Genomic DNA, 17,127 nt, shown 5'->3' with positions numbered 1-17,127 from the left:
ACCCAAGAAGTTTCCTATGCTCACTTGCAACGTTTAAAGGTATTGAATGGCGACATCACATAACATAAATCTTGCCAGCCGGTCGCCGTTTAGCAAACGGGGCCGGGCCGGTCACGAGGGCGGAGCCGGTGGACGGCAGAGAGCGTGCATATGTGGGTGAGTGAGTTACCACAACTGTAGTGTAATGAAACACCAAAAGCCGCAACAAGGGCTTGGCAGTAGAACATGTTAACTAGGTGTTAGCGTGGACGGTACGCGGCAGCAACTTGACCTGCTGGACAAGCGGAAGTTGTATCGAGGAATGCCATTACGACAGCGGACCCGCTGCTACAGGCCCAGCGGAAGACCCTCATAGGGTTGCGCGGTAAAAATAGGTCGGAGTCGACCGGGCGGCTGGAAGAATATCGACTGTCTTTTCCAGACCAGGATCGGGATGCGGTTGCCGACGGTTTATGAGTGAGATCCATTGCTTTCCTTCGGGCGTCTTTTTGTTCAGAGTGCCTTATAGGTAAACTGGAACCCAAGTTGATGGTAGCAAGTGGTTGATGATAACAGCAACTCTATGCTGCCACGGAGATGGATGGAGGGGGATGGCTGCACAGGCAATCGATAATCGGCGCTCCGGAATGAGAGAACAAGCTCTCATGTTGACATGTGTAAATGCCTTTCGCCAAGATGCAGGGATATGTAGTTAGATCCCGGACTTCAAGCGGATTTGAGTAGGCATTTTGGGTCCGGGCTTCTGGAGCTTACTTAGATCATGCCATCCTAATCTGGCAGGATATTGACGATGAAGGTAAACGTGGGAATGATATTGGTCTCTTGGTAAATCGCATGAATAATGAGGTTGATAATGGATGAGTTGTGATGGATAAAAGGAAAAGGAAGAACAAGGTTGAGCAAGCACAATCACCCGCTTCAGGCGCACCACTCAGCATGAGCAATGTTTCCCTGGCCTGACTACCTACGATTCTTAACACTGACGCCGATGTCCGGGGTAGCCCCACCAGAATTTCACAGCAAAGTCCACCAAAATGCCCTGACGCAGGTGAGCTCATTCTGTGGGAGCTACCTTGAGACCCCCCATAAATCAAGGGTCTGGAAGCAGAATTTGATATCTGATTGGTTACAAGCTGCTTTAGCCCACCGCCGAAGAGGCCCGATCGACAAAATTATGGTAGACTCACCACGTCTCGTCTAGTAGAAGTAGTAGTAGTAGTAGTAGGAGTCACTCTCCGCTAGAGAACCGCTTCAAGTGATCTTCCTTCTCCTCCCTCTCTTTTCTTTTAGTCCCTCCCTTCCCCTCCAACCTCTCCTCCATCATTAACCCATCGCATCATTACCTTCAAAATGCTGTCCACACTCCGAGTTGCCAGCCGACGGGCTGCCCGCCCTGCTCAGTACAACCTGGCCGCCATCCGCGCTGCCTCCAACTGGGCCAACGTCCCTCAAGGTCCTCCTGTATGAGCTTGCTTCCCATTCTGTCGCGTATGTTCTTTGTGATCTCATGCTAATTCTTCACAGGATGTGAGTAATTTTTTCTTTACATAGGCTTTGCGCCAGCTCTGTTGCTAACCAATTGCTTCTTTTGATTCCAAACAGGCCATTCTTGGTACGTACGATGACTTCCACCTGGTGCAATGCGCCCCGTTGCTCCAAGTATGGAACATATTGCGCCAAACCCAAAACACATTGTTACCTCAGAAAATCGTGTTAACATCATTTCTCAGGTATCACTGAAGCCTTCAAGGCCGACAAGTTCGACAAGAAGATCAACCTGGGTATGTCGCAACGTCATCCCCATCCAACCCCGAATGCGGAGGTATCTCGCTATCTTTCGAATCGGTCTGACTCGATTCGTATACAGGTGTCGGTGCCTACCGTGACGATGCCGGCAAGCCTTACGTACTCCCTTCCGTTCGTGAGGCCGAGAAGAAGGTCGTCGAGTCTAAGTTGAACAAGGAGTACGCTGGTATCACTGGTGTTCCTGAGTTCCCTCCCGCCGCCGCTAAGCTGGCCTACGGCGCCAACAGCCCCGCCTTGGACCGCATCACCATCACCCAGACCATCTCTGGTACTGGTGCTCTCCGTGTCGGTGCTGCTTTCCTCGCCAAGTTCTTCCCTGGCGAGAAGAAGATCTACATTCCTCAGCCTTCGTGGGCTAACCACAAGGCCGTCTTCAACCACGCCGGCCTCGAGGTTGAGCAGTACCGCTACTATGACAAGAAGACTATCGGCCTTGACTTTGAGGGTCTGATTGCTGATGTCAAGGCTGCCCCCAACGGCAGTGTCTTCCTTTTCCATGCTTGTGCTCACAACCCCACCGGTGTTGATCCTACCCAGGAGCAGTGGAAGCAAATCTCCGACGTCGTCAAGGAGAAGGGTCACTTCGCCTTCTTCGATATGGCTTACCAGGGCTTTGCCAGCGGTGACACTGACAAGGATGCTTTCGCTGTTCGCTATTTCGTTGAGCAGGGCCACAACATTGCTCTTTGCCAGTCTTTCGCCAAGAACATGGTACGTCTTGAACATATTGTGAACTGACATAATGGCTCTTCGAGTAGTTCGCTAATTATTTCAAAGGGTCTCTATGGTGAGCGTATTGGTGCCTTCTCCATGGTCTGTGCCGATGCCGACGAGAAGAAGCGCGTCGACTCTCAGCTCAAGATTCTCATTCGACCTCTGTACTCCAACCCTCCCATCCACGGTGCCCGCATCGCCGCCGAGATTCTGAACAGCCCTACCCTCTACAAGCAGTGGCTCGGCGAGGTCAAGGAGATGGCTGACCGTATCATCTCCATGCGTGCTCTCCTCAAGGATAACCTTGAGAAGCTCGGCTCCAAGCACGACTGGTCTCACATTACCAGCCAGATCGGCATGTTTGCCTACACTGGCCTAACTGCTGAGGAGATGACCCGTCTCGCCGAAGAGTTCTCCGTCTATGCCACCAAGGACGGCCGTATCTCCGTTGCTGGTATCACCTCTGAGAACGTTGGCCGCCTCGCTGAGGCCATCTACAAGGTCAAGGGTTAAGTATAAGAGAATAGCAGCTTAATAAAAGGAGGATGTGTGCTAGGAAAACGGCGTCGCGCCAAACGAACGACGCCTTGAAATCAACATCACGCTACGATCAGAAGGCTGTCGGTCGGGGACAGATGGATTGAAAATACCCAGATCTTGATCTAGGTCAAGTGCCCGACTTGGCGAATTAATGACGCGGTGAAGACAGCTTGAAAATATATGTATGAGTAAACTGAATATAAAACACGAAGCTAATGTGTTGAATCATTGACCCGTAGCGTGTTGGATATAAATAAGTGAAATGGTCTATTTGCCACTTGATCTCCTGGGATAGACATCCAGAACAAACTATATTGACACCACTCTGTAAGTTCCTTCGCGTTTAGTTTACTATAGTTTCATTTATTATAGCATGATTAGTTCCTAAAAGATTGCATCTCACAATTAATATCCCTCCCCACTCATCCTTGGTTCAATCGGTCCAGATCTCTTCTTGTGTCGTCCATTTGTCTCGTCACTTCCCGGTATACTCTTGACATCTCCCTCATCTTCTTCTCCTTGATTTCTCCGCCGCCAACACCAACTCCATACTCTCCAAGCTCAGCTGCCAAGCCTCGAATGCGCTCCTCACTTCGCATCTTGGCATCACGCAAATGAGCACCATAATTCTTAAGAGCGGTGATCGCTTCAGGTGTATAGACTGCGCGACGCACAGAAGCTGCGGCGATAGCAACATCGGCATCATAACGACGGGCATGGAGTGAGACTTCTGCAGCACGAAGTTCTAGACTACGAGCTACTTTGCCATGCTTGACTTCGAGGGCGCGAATCAAAAGACTCAGCGCATTGGTAGCGGCTTGGAGAAGGGATGTCAAGGCGGCAAGAGAGCGTAGACGATGAGAACCGAGTTCTGATTCAGCAGCGGCGAGATCAGAACGCCAGTCAGATAACGTAGTTGGTAATGAGACGATGTGGCGGTGGAGAAAGGAAGCGTTCGTAGAAGGATGTGCAATCCGCGCAAGTCCCAATGCCCAGGTACGCAGGTTTGAAGCGATAATCGGCGCCAAAGCTGGAAGTAGTGTCTCGAGTTCAGAAAGGGGAGGATGAGCAAACAGCAATTGGAGGGTATCTTGAGGAAGAGGTGAATTGTTGGCGTCGAGTAATGGAGGGAGCACAATTAGAAGATCTAAGAGAGGTTCTGGAAGCGAGGGCTGTTGTTGAGATCTTGAGTCTCCCGTTTGTTGACTCTTGGGAGGTTGTAGACGTGAGGATGCTCTTGCTGCAGGCGGTGTGCTTGATGGTGTTGCTGATGAGATAGCACATGTAAGGAGATGTTGTTTCGCAGAAATTAGACGGCGACGGTCAAGCTCCTGATGAGAAAATAAGAATTCTTGTTTTATTACATCTGGTGTTTTGTAAAAGGAGGAGTCCTCTTACCTCTCGAACAGAAGCCCGCTCTTTAGCCCGAGGGTCATTCTGTGTTGATCCATCCGGGTTGAGAACAACATTCGTTAGTTTGTTATAAAGATTGGCAAAATCTGGATTATTCTGCAGAACCGAGTCCTCAACAGGTGGGAACATTGTCATGATATGTCAAACATCAACTCCCGCTGTCTGTTTCCGATAGCCTTATACTTATTGTTTGGTTTGTTATTAGTGAAGGTGCAGTGGAGCTATCGCGAATACAGCACGAAATCACCTGATTGGGCAATTGGCGACCGCTGTCTCCGGCGCCGGAACATCAGTCGCCTCCGAACGACGACTGCCCAAAAATCTCAACACCAGAAGGCCAAGGTTGGAGGTACCGTCGACGATCAGCGCATCTTGAACAGGGCAGTCTGCGCTCAAAATATCCGCCCACTCCGACGTCAATTGAGGCCAATGTCTCGCCCATAACCGGAAAAGCCCATACCGAATACTCGCCTCGAGACCTAGACCGATATCATGACATCTTGGGCCCCCGCCCGGCCAGCTCTAAGGGCCCTGGCCTCACCATCGCCGGTGATTCCCACCCGACTTTTCAGCACGACCCTACCTCAGCAGACCAAGACGATCAAGTCACATCTTCTACCTAGTCGTATTATTCCTCCATACCCTTATGGCGAGCGTCAACTCTACAAGCAATCCAACAAGGGTCTTTACGGGTCTGCGAGAATTCGATTCGGTAACACTGTTGCGGAAAAGTACAACAATAAGGCCCGTCGTTTCTGGCGCCCGAACGTCCACGTCAAGGTTTTCAAGCTGCCCGCCCTAAACGCCAACGTCAAGACCCGTCTTACACTCCGTGTGCTCAAAACCATCCGCCGTGAGGGTGGCCTCCAGGAGTATCTACTCAAGAGCAAGCCTGCCAGAATAAAGGAGCTCGGCCCCGGTGGTTGGAACTTGCGGTGGCTTCTTATGCAGTCCAAGGACATCCAGAAGAAATTCAACGCTGAGCGTGTGGCGCTGGGTATGGAGCCTAAGGAGATTGAGGACAGGGACGATATTATTCAGTATGCGCTTGATGTCGCTACACCTGGCCCCTTGAGTAAACGCAGCCAAGCGACCCGAGGCGAGCTTCTGGCTCAGGAATTTGTGTTGGGCGAAGAAGACTTGGCGAATCTCGAAGGCGTCGAGGAGCTATCGGACGAGGAAGAGGCTCTGTTGATGCAGCAGCTGGATAACGCAGAGGCGGAAGTCGCAACGACAGGGGGAGCGCAAAAGATAACAGTGTAAAATGTTTGATGTATAATATGTACCAAAAAAAAACTTTTCAACGCCTTCCAATCATTGTATCAGTATCCTGCCAGAGTCAAGATAGAGAAAGACTTTTGTTCATGCTATCATTTCAACAGTTGCTATTTAATCCAAATATGGTATCACTTTTAATCTAGAAACGGAGATCCCATCCAATCTTGGGACCCAACTTGGGAAGTTCATCGGCGACGCTCTGCACATCCTTGTCACCACGACCACTCACACAGATGACAATATCCTCGCCCTTCTTCATTGTCTTGGCCAGCTCAATGGCACCGTAGATACCATGAGCAGTCTCAAGAGCGGGAATAATACCCTCAAGCTGGCTCATGAGCTTGAAACCAAGGAAGGCCTCGCTGTCGGTGGCAGCGACAAACTTGGCTCTCTCGTTGTCCTTCCAGGAGCTCAGTTCGGGACCAACACCAGGGTAATCTAGACCGGCAGAGACGGAGTGAGTCTCACTGATCTGGCCATGCTTGTCCTGAAGAACATAGGTCCTCACACCGTGAAGAACACCCTTGGAACCACCAGTGAGGGTAGCACTGTGTCGTGGGGTATCGACACCGTCGCCACCAGCCTCGACACCAAGAAGCTTGACGCTGGGCTCATTCTCAAAGGGGTAGAACATGCCCACAGCGTTGCTGCCTCCACCGACACAAGCCACAACAGCATCAGGAAGCTTGCCTCGCTTCTCGAGCATTTGTTCCTTGGTCTCTCTACCGATAACAGATTGGAAAGTTCGGACGATTGTGGGGAAGGGATGAGGTCCAATAGCAGAACCAATGATGTAATGAGTGGTATCAAGATCGACAACCCAGGCACGAAGAGCCTCATTGACAGCGTCTCGGAGAGTCTTGCTGCCAGCCTCAACAGCGACGACCTTGGCGCCGAGTAATCGCATACGGAAAACGTTGAGAGCTTGTCGTCGGACATCCTCCTATTCATTGCATTAGTTCTCGTACTTTCGAAATATTCGGCAAAACTTACGGCTCCCATGTATACTGTGCACTCCATGCCAAACTTGGCACAAACGGTAGCAGTAGCAACACCGTGTTGTCCAGCACCCGTCTCGGCAATGATTCGAGTCTTTCCAAGTCGGCGGGCAAGGAGGAGTTGTCCCAGAGCATTGTTAATCTTGTGACTGCCAGTGTGGTTCAGATCTTCGCGCTTCAACCAGATGTTGGCACCTCCAGCATGTTCAGTGAGTCGCTCAGCCAAATGCAAATGGCCCGGTCGTCCCATGTACTCGTAGTAAGATCGGTATTCCTCCCAGAATGAGGGGTCGTCCTTGATCGCGTTGAAGCCTTCCTCAAGCTGGGACAAGCAGTCCATCAGACTCTCGGGAACATATTGACCACCGAACTCGCCGAATCGCTCAGGGATCTTGCCATGAAGAGCAGCAAGCTGGGCCACCAAAGCACTGTCCTCCTCGGCAGTGATATCTGCATCTGTAATAGTATCGCTGACAGTAACATTGTCACCACTGGGCTCCCTAGCTCCAGCAACGGCCTCAACAAGGCCAACCTCTCTAGTGTTTGAATCTCCAGAGTCACGGCCTGACAGGTAGGCACAGTACTTCTCGATATCGGAAAGGGCTTGACCAGGCTCGGCATTTTTAATTGTAGTGATGATCTGGCTGCCGACGACGACTCCGTCTGAAAGAGTTGCAACGCTCAGGAAATGCTCTCGGGTGCTGACACCGAATCCAACAGCTGCGGGCTTGTTGCCACTGTACTTCTTGACTCGTTCGATAAGATCGGGGAGGTTGGCGTTGAGAGTGCCAGTGGCGCCAGTGACACCCATGCGAGAGACGACATAGATGAATGAATCGGCAAGTTGGCAGAGAATTTTCATTCGGGTTTCTGAGGTGGAGGGGGCAATAAGAGGAACATATGAAAGACTAGATATAATGTTAGTTTCGTGTTGGATAGTAGGCATTTTGGGCAGACTCACCGGCCCTTATTGCAGAGCTTGCGGAAAGAAACGGCCTCCTCGGGAGGCAGGTCGACGACGATAAAACCATTGACACCACATGAGTGACAGTCCTGGAGTAATCTCTCTTCACCATAGCTGAGAAGGGGGTTGTAGTAACCCATGAGCATCACGGGGGCCTTGAGGCCACGAGATCGGGCGTCCTTCACCATGGCCAAAGTGGACTCGATCGTGACGCCATTGTTGAGTGCAATCTAGATCAGTTAGTTTTCATTCATTCGAAGGGATAGCGATTTACTTACCGTATTGGCGGTCTGAATAGTTGGGCCATCAGCAATTGGGTCGGTGAAAGGTGCGCCGACTTCGATAACGTCTAGAGGAAACTTTGGTCAATACAGCTCATGTGCTCCATTGCGACGGAAAAGCTTACCAGCACCACCCTTTTCCAAAGCCAGCAGAATGTTGGGAGTATCTTCAGGTTTGGGGTAACCGGCAGTGACGTATGTTACCAGCGCAGACTACCTCAAAGAAAAGAATTAATTGTCAGCTTCTTTGTCTTGTCGGGCATTGGAGTTGATCATCGATTTACCCCGCCGAGGGGCACTCATGATGGATGTACTGACCCTGTTCTGCTCCTTGCAGCGCTTGAAAGTCTGTTTGATAGCGTCCATGGCGAATTGATTTCGTCTCTGGTCTCTGTGGGAATTATGGGGAGAGAATTGGTATTTTCGAGCGAGGACTTGTTGTCTTTAAAGAAGTTTTGGGACCGACGTTGTTGGTGACTGCATTTTCCGCCACCGATGCCGGAAGAGTGAATTCCGCCACCTACCATTGACTCGTTTTGGATCGCCCCTGCCCTGTCCTCATGCACGTCGCCCGCAGCTGCAGGTTCCGCCCACACTCCGCCCTGCAGCCGGCATCATAGTAGCCCACATCGACCCCGGACTTGCCTAATGCGGTAGTCAATCAACCATGACATTGGACGTTGGCCGGTTACAATTTCAGGGACTTGCAGTGCGGCATGGCATTTAACTTCATGCCATATCCAATTCCTGAACAAATGCAGGATCTAAGCATTAGTCATGCTGCAGTGCTTACAACTAGAGAGTGTGCGTCAAGCAGGTATAGGCCATTGCTCGTTTTCTCAGCTACTATCTAGACATTCAATCTACCAACCTGTCTGCAGGTGGAGATGGCCCATTGGGAAATCTCTTTGTAAAGAAACTCCGACGTCATGCAGCTTAAAACAAAAGTCCAGATGAACACCGTGATGCTGTAAACAAAGAATTACTCCGTACGTAGTAGAACAAGCAAACAAACGCCCTCAAAAGGGTATAGGATACACAACCAACACTGGCCACATGCAACTACGTCCAAGTACAAGTATAGAGACAGTCACAATGCAGTGGGAAATACTTTCGTGGTTGTAGATTGCAGTCGTCAATTTGTTCAGTTTAAGTTTAGAGTGAAACTAGAAATCATCTGGTCCAATATCATGTCCACAATCAGTGTCCACCATGAGTTCAGACTCAGGACCACCCCTTAAGCACGAAGCATAAATGACTAATGCATTTTTTCCTTGCCTTCGGGATATCAATTGAGAAGCAAACTAAAATACCCTTTGAGTTACCTCCATTTTTCCAATATAATGTCAACGCATTCCATAAATCATTGCTTCATGCAGTCGAGTAAGGATCGTCTCTCACGGCGCGGGTCCAGCCGGAGCCGGAGTAATATAAAACTGCAGAGAATACCATCCTTCAACTGTTAATCGGGCTCCAACACTCCTAGTGTTTGCCGCTTGCCGAATCCAAATAACCGTAGGAGCTGCTTCTTTGATGGCCGTCGACCTGTGTGGCGCGGGCCCCAGTCGCCCCAGACATAAACTTCTCATCACGTCCGCTTGTCGCTTCTCTATAGTGATCTTCTTCACCTGAGGAGGATCCGAATCGAGGGAAGCTCGCGGCACCATTAGGATTTGCAGGATCATGGTGTCCAACACGAGGGCTGAAGCCTGGTCTGTTGTCTCCGGTGAAGCGCATACCGCCTTCAGCACGGCCTTTATCAGGGGAGATCATACCGACTATTGTCCACACCGTGCCGATGAGAACGACGAGCACGTATAAGAGCACCAAACCAGTGGAAATGAGAGCGTCCTGAATGAGCTTGTTGTGAAGCCAATCTGTAACTGCCTTGACAGCCCCCGTAACCTCATCAGTAGTGGCGCTAGACGGGGATGCCAGGAACGAGTTAAGCTCCGCGTCACCATCGACCGAGTCCTTGGCACCCTTGCTGAAAGTGTCATTCTCGAAGAGCGGGAATTTGACCTCGGCATGTTCGTGTACCCAAGTCAATCCTTTCTGTACGCTCTCAATCTTGATGCCGATGACACAGTGGAGGACCGTCTTAATAGGGTCGAGAAGGATAGTCCCCTTGAAGACAGTGTTGAGGCCATCATCCATGGTCTCGAGGAAGGTGTTAAGTGTATCGTTGACAGCATCCGTAGCGTTGGTCACATAGCCCAGAACATCGTGGTTGATGTCGTCGCTGAAGCCTGTGATAACACCGTTGGCGTCATTGGCCCAACCGGCAGAGACACTCTCAAGGTTCTCTACAACATCATCGGCGAATGCACCAACCTGGTTTGCCAGCGCAGGTACTTCGTTCTTGATTGCTCGCAGTAGGAGCCATTGGCAGAAGCAAGAGAAGAAACCAGCAATGGCGAGTGACAAAATGAACAAGGCCGGGACTGAGGTAGCATAAGCAATGAGCCAGCGGACAAGGACCTGTCGCTTGCCCTTGAAGCGTGAGGCAACCTTGATGCCAAAAGTTGCGGTCATAGGCCTAGACGCAATATAGACAATGTCCATCGGGTCATATGCATTTTGAGCGATGAGACGTGCGTGCTGTTGCTGTCGTCGCCAGCGTCTAATCTCAAGCCAGGCCATGGGGATGATGACTACCAGAGCGAGAATGATCAAAACTACAATAAAGATCGTTCGGGCTTTGGCGATAAGCTCGAACAGGTTGTTGAAGAAACCGTTCAGGGCATCATTTTCAGAGCAGAAGCTCAACTTCTGCTTCTGGGCAAGAGGAAAAGCATCCCGATCGAACTTGTAGTTGCCATATGTTTCATTGAGGGCTTTGCGGACAAAGTCGAACGGGATAGAAATTGCCTGCTCAGTCAGGTTTTGAACTTCTCGGAAGTCGGGCAGGTCATCCTCCAACTGTCGAACATCTTTGACAAAATCTTCGGATTTGAGATCGAAATCCTTAAGTTCCTTGATGGGGCTAGAAAAGTCAACCTCGGGAATATCTGGAACCAAACTTCCGAGGACCGAGTCCTCAATGCCTTTAGTGAGACCGTTGATACCGTCTTCGAGTTCTTTTGAAATATCTTCAATCTTGCTGGTGGCCTTGTCAATCAAGCTGTTGAACTTCTCTGTTGCTCCTTCTGTTACATCGGCAACAATGTTTAGACTGCCGTGTACCATGGCGGTAATCAGGCAGACATATGTGGCAGTAAGGAAGTTGATGTAGAAGATAATCATATTCTTGACACCCGCCAGAACGAGGTCGAGCATGTACACCATGGCGTCGACCGATTTCTCGATTCCAGAGGCTGCGAGTTCGTTGACACCCCTCGATAGGTAGTGAGGCATGGAAGCCATGGCGCTTCCAACGTCTTCAACTTTGGTGCAGGCTGAAAGGGCTTTGATTTTGGCGTCACCAACGTTCTCTTTGAGGTCAACGATTAGAATCATGACCCGGATAAGGACCAGGATGAGAAGAATTGTCCAGCGATTGATCCATATCTGGGAGAGTCTTGATCGGAGACTTAGATAGGGGGTAACATTTGGAGAAGTGTCGGCTCGAGCTTCTTGAACTTTCCGCATCTCGGTCATCTCGAATGATTCTGACCGAAGGGAGTTGGGTACAGCCGGGTAGACCGGCGGGTCGTCGTTTTCTTTCCGTGAGGAGAACATCTTGTATCTATGCGTGTTGGCTTATTTGAACGATCAAATTTGTTTGAGTAGAATAAATGGGAAGATGCAGTGAGTTGTAGCGAGCAAAAAATAAGCCAGTTGAGGGCCCAGTGGTGATGATGATGATTAAGGCGATAGAAGGACAAAGATTAATTATAAAAAGAATCCAAGACCGTCAGATGAAAGAAAATGCGACAAAGGAAACGACGGGCGTGAGCAAAATATTTCCAGTCTATTGTCTATGATTCCATGCTGATTGTTTGGGGTATAGGTACAATTGCGTTTGAATAAGTGAAAGAAAAAAGTAATTGAACAATAGAACAACGATAAGGAAGAGGGGCACAAGGACAATAAGAAAAGCAGATGAAGGAGGATACTTCGGCAACTTACCTGGTTCACTCCACAACAAAAGTATCCAATGAATAACAATTCCCGATCAATAGTAATTCGAGCAGAAATGCCTTTGGATTTCTCGATAAATCTGGCGACACGACAGCGCTTAGAGCGCAAAGTGGTGAGGTTGAGCTAAGCGCCCGCTTATACCAGTAGCCACTCACGATGTTTGGAAAGGCTTGAACAAGCAATTCCGAAACTTGGCCAAGCGTGAAGGGTAGTCTGAACGGGAGGTTAGATGGCGTTTGTATTGAAGCAAAGCTGAGGCTTGACTTGCGTTTGTGTTTGCGCTGGGTTGTCTATACGAGGTGGTTTGACTTGTCGCTTGAGTGGTCCAGCCGCATCAAGCTTGGGTTGCTTGTTATACTAGAGTCGCTCCAGACCAGGTAGTCTAGATCAGAGACGGAGGACTTGCGCAATGAGCAGGGCGATTTGCAATACCACAGCATCAACGACAGCGGCCACCAAGTAAATGGGGGTGTGTGCGAGTTAATGTATAGATATATAGTGACTCACTCAGAAGGCAAGGGGAACACCATGGAGCGACAGAGATGAGTGGTGCCCAGCGTTCGAAACCTCAGCATCAGTCAGAGATGAGAAGCATGGGGATTTATCTAATAGGAAGACAACGCATCTTGGTTGTCCGAGCGGGTGACGCCATTGCAAGTCAATTCTCATGAAGCCCTGGTAGCCCAAGTAGCTTGGGCAAAATGCAGGCAAAGATCTTGGCTGATTCTAACCTTCTGGCTATTCGGGGAACTGCGCCGTAGAGACTCATCGTGCAGGTCACTGGGAGAAGCAGGGTCTTCCGAGGAAGATTGGGAACGGCTACGATCGTCCTGAGAACAGGCTGTAATGGTGAATATTTTTTTAGTTACCGACCAGGATGTTGTAGTTGAGGTGGTGAACAAGGCCAGGGCTGACAACCAATCAAACCCCGAAAAAGGGTCGCTCTAGCATTACGGCCCCTGGACCCTGGTGAATAGCTTTCCAGAAATGGTCAAAGGGTCTCTGTTTAGGACCCCTCCACGACAGGGGTTCACGTGGTTGGTAACCGCTGATCTCGTCCAAAGAAATCGCCACTGATGAGTTGTGATTGAAACAGGATTTTCTAGAAAGACTGACTAAAAAATTCCCAAGCCATGGGTTGACTGAATATGTTTCTGATCATCGCCATGCATATTCTGAAACTTGGTCAGCGGTGAGAAGAGACGATGAGTTGTGAAGGTGTTTAGTATTTAGCCGTAGAAGAGGCGGGTCAAGAATTGCTATGATGTCATATAGAGGGGGAGTTGTTCCTGACTTTTCAGCTCATGATGTGGGCGAATGCTACCTACCAAGAGATACAGTGGACTGCATGTATGTAATAAAAGTGTAACAAGAGAAGAAGAAGAAAGTATCCAAGCGACTCGCCTCAAAATAGAGTATGCAATTTTACGAAGCGCCTTGTATATCGACCCATCGGAAAGTTGGTCGCGATACGGTCGTTCCTGTGTAAAACGATTGGCTGCGGGTACAGCCGCTGGCAGCTATCTTGGCGCGTAATGAAACGGAGCCCACTGGTAACGGAAAGCCCAGCGAAACCCAACCATCTTGGGAGAGCTTAAAATAACGGTATTCATTCGACGAGGCGAAATCCCGACCCTTGAGAGCAGCATCTTTAACTATTTGTTGTTTGCCAATTTAGCGAAAAACTGCCGTTATCGTGCAAATAGTCGTATGATGGACAAGATTGGCCGTTGTGAATACAAACTGCGATCGATCTACCGAGGAGAGGGGCTAAGGGGCGTGATACTCTTTATCTGGGAGAAATCACTTGTTTAATAATTTATTGTCTATGAATTGTCGTCGTTGGACCATGAGGAAGTCTCGTAGAACTCACTATCTTTGACAAAGAAGGGATTCATCAAGATCTCCTATGACCAAGGGAACTCTAAAGTCAGCGTCTTCATCTGTACTCACAATCACGTCTGTCTTTTTCTACATAGCGCCTTCTCTAGAATTTGGTAGCAATTGTGTCACCCTGCAGTCACCAATGCGTAACTGGAACCGCGGGGTAATAAGAGCTGTCAGCGGGTTAAAGTTGGTATTTCACGTCAATACCATCGCATCGTTTCGCTCACAGACACCAACCGTAGAGCCTTGCTTCATTGTCTCCGTATACTGCTACCTTCAACTACCTAGACACCCATAGTTGCAACCATGGCGGCCGCAGTCTCTGAAGAGCAAGCTACCGACTTGAGCAAGCAATATGACACCCCACTCGGCCTTGCTCACTCAACTATGCAAGTCCTCAAAGACAGGATCAAACTACATTATGACCTTGCTAGTGACTACTACCTGAGTTTATGGTGCGTCAGAAGCTTGATGAAATCCTCAAAACTATCTACATCGATCACTTTGCTGATTTGCTTACTCTTACCAGGGGCGAGCATATCCATCATGGATACTGGCCAACAGCGGAATCTGAAGTTACACAGACAAAAGAGGAAGCGCAGGCAAACCTCATTCAGTTGCTTCTCGACATGTCAAAAATCCCCTCCAGAGGCTCGGTTTTAGACGTTGGATGTGGTATCGGTGGCACTTCTCGCTATCTCGCATCCAAGCATGGTAGCTCTGTTACTGGAATTACCATCTCCACAAAACAAGTTGAGATAGCGGACCGCTTGACCAAGGCCGCTGTGGAAGATGGGGCTTCACGTTTCGATGTATCAGAAGATCATGGCTTCACTAAGCTCGGTGACGGGAAAGTTAAGTTCCTCGAGCTTGATGCCGAAAAAATGGGCGATTTCTTCAGTAATCAACAAGGCTCATTCGACGCGGTATGGATAAGTGAGGCTCTCAGTCATTTCCCGAACAAAGCGCTATTCTTTGAGAACGTGATAAAAGTCCTCAAGCCTGGAGGGAAGCTTGTATTGGCCGATTGGTTCAAGGCCGAGGGCTTGGACGACACAACATTCACCAACGATATCAAGCCCATTGAAGGTAAGGTTCCGTGCAAGATAATCGTATTCCCGAGCTTAAGTAGAAAACAGATGGTATGCTCCTCCCACCCCTCTGTACCCAGCAGGGTTACCTTGATTTGGCAAAGCAGGCTGGGCTTCAAGTATTCGCCGAGCCGAAAGATATCAGTCAACAGGTTCGAAAGACATGGTACGTTCATATGCTTCTTTCAAAAGTAACATTAGCAACGGCCTTACACTTTTGTCTCTTAGGGATATCACCTGGTCTCTCGTACAGAACCCATCTTTATGGGCATTCGCATTCACTCAAGGTCGTGACGGTATTGCCTTCTTACAGTCATTTCGCGCAATGAGACGGGGATACGCCAATGGGTCCTTCCGCTATAGTGTGATGACGTTCCAAAAAGAAATGGCGTAAAGTAGCTCCGACCTCAACTCGCATGCATCAACGAAGATTATTTGAGTTCTGAAGACTTAGATGGACTTTTCCGAGCGGCTTTCCTTTTCTTTCAATTTTTTCCCCTTTGCGAAAAAGAACAGGCATAACTAGAGTATTGTGGATGACTCTTCATTCAATAGCAGCGGCACATGCTCCCTTATCAGTAGCAACCCCTGTCATTTGCAACCAGTTCTGATCACCCTTACCTACATTTACAATCTGACAAAGCCAGTCAGGTACATGGCGTGCTAGCGCTCACTGGTATATTTGAGCTGATCGGGTGATGCTTACGGCAGTCCAGGCAGCTAATCCTCATAGAAGTTTAATTGAGTACCTATTATTTGATGCTGTACATTTGCTGCCTTTGAGTGTTTTTTCAACCAACAGCGCAAAGTATAAATCAGAAATCACATGAAGGGTCAGATATTGTCATATTGGTTGGTGGTTACAATATGTCGTTGCTGCCCTATGCGACAACGCCGAAGATGTATTGTTACCATAATGAGCAATAAGCACTCTATTCGAGTCCGGTGTCTGGACACAGAAAGTTGATAAGAACATGACAAGTGACCATCAAAACATTCACCCAAAATACGACCGTAACGCCTTCGTCATTCCCGACTTGGAAGATAAAACCGATCCTGCATCATCGGCCTTACGCTTCGCCAAAGGTATTCTCGCCGGAGTAGGTGATGTATAGGAAGCTGCAAGTGATCGTGTTAGTAATTTGCCTTTATTCCATGCATGATAGGGAACGTACCCGTCCTCATCCTTGTGCTCCTCGTAAATGCTGCTCATCAGGGCAGCTGTTGGGGGAAGAACCTCGTCGACGAAGATGAAGATAGCCTTCTCGGGGGATAGCTTGATTCGCTTGCGAATGACGTAGACGAACTGGCCGACGGTCAGATCGGCAGGAACCAGGTACTTCTTCTTGTCGATGGTCGCGATATCGCTCTTCTCGACCTTCTCGCAGATAACCTATTCGTAAAATGTAAGCGGATTGTAGGGTGACGGAAAGATGAAGAGAGGAGGCGGTCGGTAACTGGGCGGGAACCCCCCAGTCTGTCGTTGTCGTTGTCGTTGTCGAGTGAAAGCGGCTGTTCCGCCCAAAAAGCAGAGAAGATGTTATTTTTAAAAGTTACATACCGGAATACGGTCAGCGTATTTCTGTCGGATGCGCTCGGCCTCAGCCTTGCGCTTCTCGAAAGGGTGCTCGTCCTTGAATTTGCTGCGCATGTTGACGGTGATGGTTGTTGTGGAGGCGGTAAGTGTGCTGTCAAGAGTGGTGGAATTCAAGTGTCGCAATGACTGTTGGGTTCAGGCAGCGAAATAGTTGGAAAGTTGTGGTTGAGGAAGAAGGGAAGAAGGGGGAGAAAAGGGAGATGAAGGGTTGGAAATGAGAAAAAGAACTAGGTTACGGTTTGCTTGCGTCAGGCAGAATAAGTAGGTGAGGTGAGGAAATGCATAGAGTGACAGAAGGTGGCAGTGACACAGACACAGTACGCGCAAACACCTACAGATGAGCGGTCGGCCAGCGCAGACTTGTCCTGACTTGTCTTGACTTGAGAGGCAGCAACGCGGGTTACAGTGGGCATTAACAGAAACCCAGGGCAGATGGCACCTTAGCAGGTGGCAGCAGCACCCAGCCCAACTCACG

General features: G+C 49.3%; 7 protein-coding genes across 7 annotated transcripts; 3 read left to right on the top strand and 4 right to left on the bottom strand.

Annotated features, from left to right (window-relative positions):
- The first annotated feature begins 1,195 nt into the window (after positions 1 to 1,195).
- On the top strand, positions 1,196 to 3,301 carry EDB82DRAFT_516887 (pyridoxal phosphate-dependent transferase). The gene is made up of 4 exons (XM_065609007.1): positions 1,196 to 1,453; positions 1,731 to 1,781; positions 1,868 to 2,517; positions 2,584 to 3,301. The coding sequence occupies exons 1-4, from the start codon at positions 1,351 to 1,353 to the stop codon at positions 3,031 to 3,033; spliced, it is 1,254 nt and encodes a 417-aa protein (XP_065463510.1). The 5' UTR covers positions 1,196 to 1,350; the 3' UTR covers positions 3,034 to 3,301.
- Position 3,302: 1 nt separating this feature from the next.
- On the bottom strand, positions 3,303 to 4,679 carry EDB82DRAFT_541805 (uncharacterized protein). Its single transcript, XM_025725107.2, has 2 exons — positions 4,459 to 4,679; positions 3,303 to 4,391 (listed from the first exon to the last, which is right to left on the bottom strand). Exons 1-2 carry the CDS (start codon positions 4,606 to 4,608, stop codon positions 3,483 to 3,485), a joined length of 1,059 nt encoding a protein of 352 aa, XP_025593739.2. The 5' UTR covers positions 4,609 to 4,679; the 3' UTR covers positions 3,303 to 3,482.
- Positions 4,680 to 4,790: 111 nt separating this feature from the next.
- Positions 4,791 to 5,995, top strand: EDB82DRAFT_344349 (mitochondrial 54S ribosomal protein bL28m). The gene has a single exon (XM_025725106.2). It carries the CDS (start codon positions 4,966 to 4,968, stop codon positions 5,734 to 5,736), a length of 771 nt encoding a protein of 256 aa, XP_025593738.1. The 5' UTR covers positions 4,791 to 4,965; the 3' UTR covers positions 5,737 to 5,995.
- On the bottom strand, positions 5,814 to 8,477 carry EDB82DRAFT_344341 (tryptophan synthase). The gene is made up of 6 exons (XM_025725105.2): positions 8,313 to 8,477; positions 8,120 to 8,207; positions 7,992 to 8,062; positions 7,711 to 7,943; positions 6,745 to 7,657; positions 5,814 to 6,694 (listed from the first exon to the last, which is right to left on the bottom strand). Exons 1-6 carry the CDS (start codon positions 8,358 to 8,360, stop codon positions 5,891 to 5,893), a joined length of 2,157 nt encoding a protein of 718 aa, XP_025593737.1. The 5' UTR covers positions 8,361 to 8,477; the 3' UTR covers positions 5,814 to 5,890.
- Positions 8,478 to 9,355: 878 nt separating this feature from the next.
- EDB82DRAFT_344166 (uncharacterized protein) lies at positions 9,356 to 12,174 on the bottom strand. The gene is made up of 2 exons (XM_025725104.2): positions 12,066 to 12,174; positions 9,356 to 11,682 (listed from the first exon to the last, which is right to left on the bottom strand). The coding sequence occupies exon 2, from the start codon at positions 11,673 to 11,675 to the stop codon at positions 9,477 to 9,479; it is 2,199 nt and encodes a 732-aa protein (XP_025593736.1). The 5' UTR covers positions 11,676 to 11,682; positions 12,066 to 12,174; the 3' UTR covers positions 9,356 to 9,476.
- Positions 12,175 to 13,942: 1,768 nt separating this feature from the next.
- Positions 13,943 to 15,928, top strand: EDB82DRAFT_344223 (S-adenosyl-L-methionine-dependent methyltransferase). Its single transcript, XM_025725103.2, has 4 exons — positions 13,943 to 14,419; positions 14,494 to 15,053; positions 15,104 to 15,221; positions 15,284 to 15,928. The coding sequence occupies exons 1-4, from the start codon at positions 14,271 to 14,273 to the stop codon at positions 15,447 to 15,449; spliced, it is 993 nt and encodes a 330-aa protein (XP_025593735.1). The 5' UTR covers positions 13,943 to 14,270; the 3' UTR covers positions 15,450 to 15,928.
- EDB82DRAFT_344178 (microtubule-associated protein) lies at positions 15,788 to 16,803 on the bottom strand. The gene is made up of 3 exons (XM_025725102.2): positions 16,617 to 16,803; positions 16,231 to 16,448; positions 15,788 to 16,174 (listed from the first exon to the last, which is right to left on the bottom strand). Exons 1-3 carry the CDS (start codon positions 16,704 to 16,706, stop codon positions 16,126 to 16,128), a joined length of 357 nt encoding a protein of 118 aa, XP_025593734.2. The 5' UTR covers positions 16,707 to 16,803; the 3' UTR covers positions 15,788 to 16,125.
- Between the last annotated feature and the right edge of the window lie 324 nt (positions 16,804 to 17,127).

This window comes from Fusarium venenatum, assembly GCF_020744135.1.
Source record: "Fusarium venenatum strain MPI-CAGE-CH-0201 chromosome Unknown EDB82scaffold_4, whole genome shotgun sequence".
Taxonomy (NCBI): domain Eukaryota; kingdom Fungi; phylum Ascomycota; class Sordariomycetes; order Hypocreales; family Nectriaceae; genus Fusarium; species Fusarium venenatum.
This window is presented reverse-complemented; position numbering and strand designations above follow the sequence as displayed.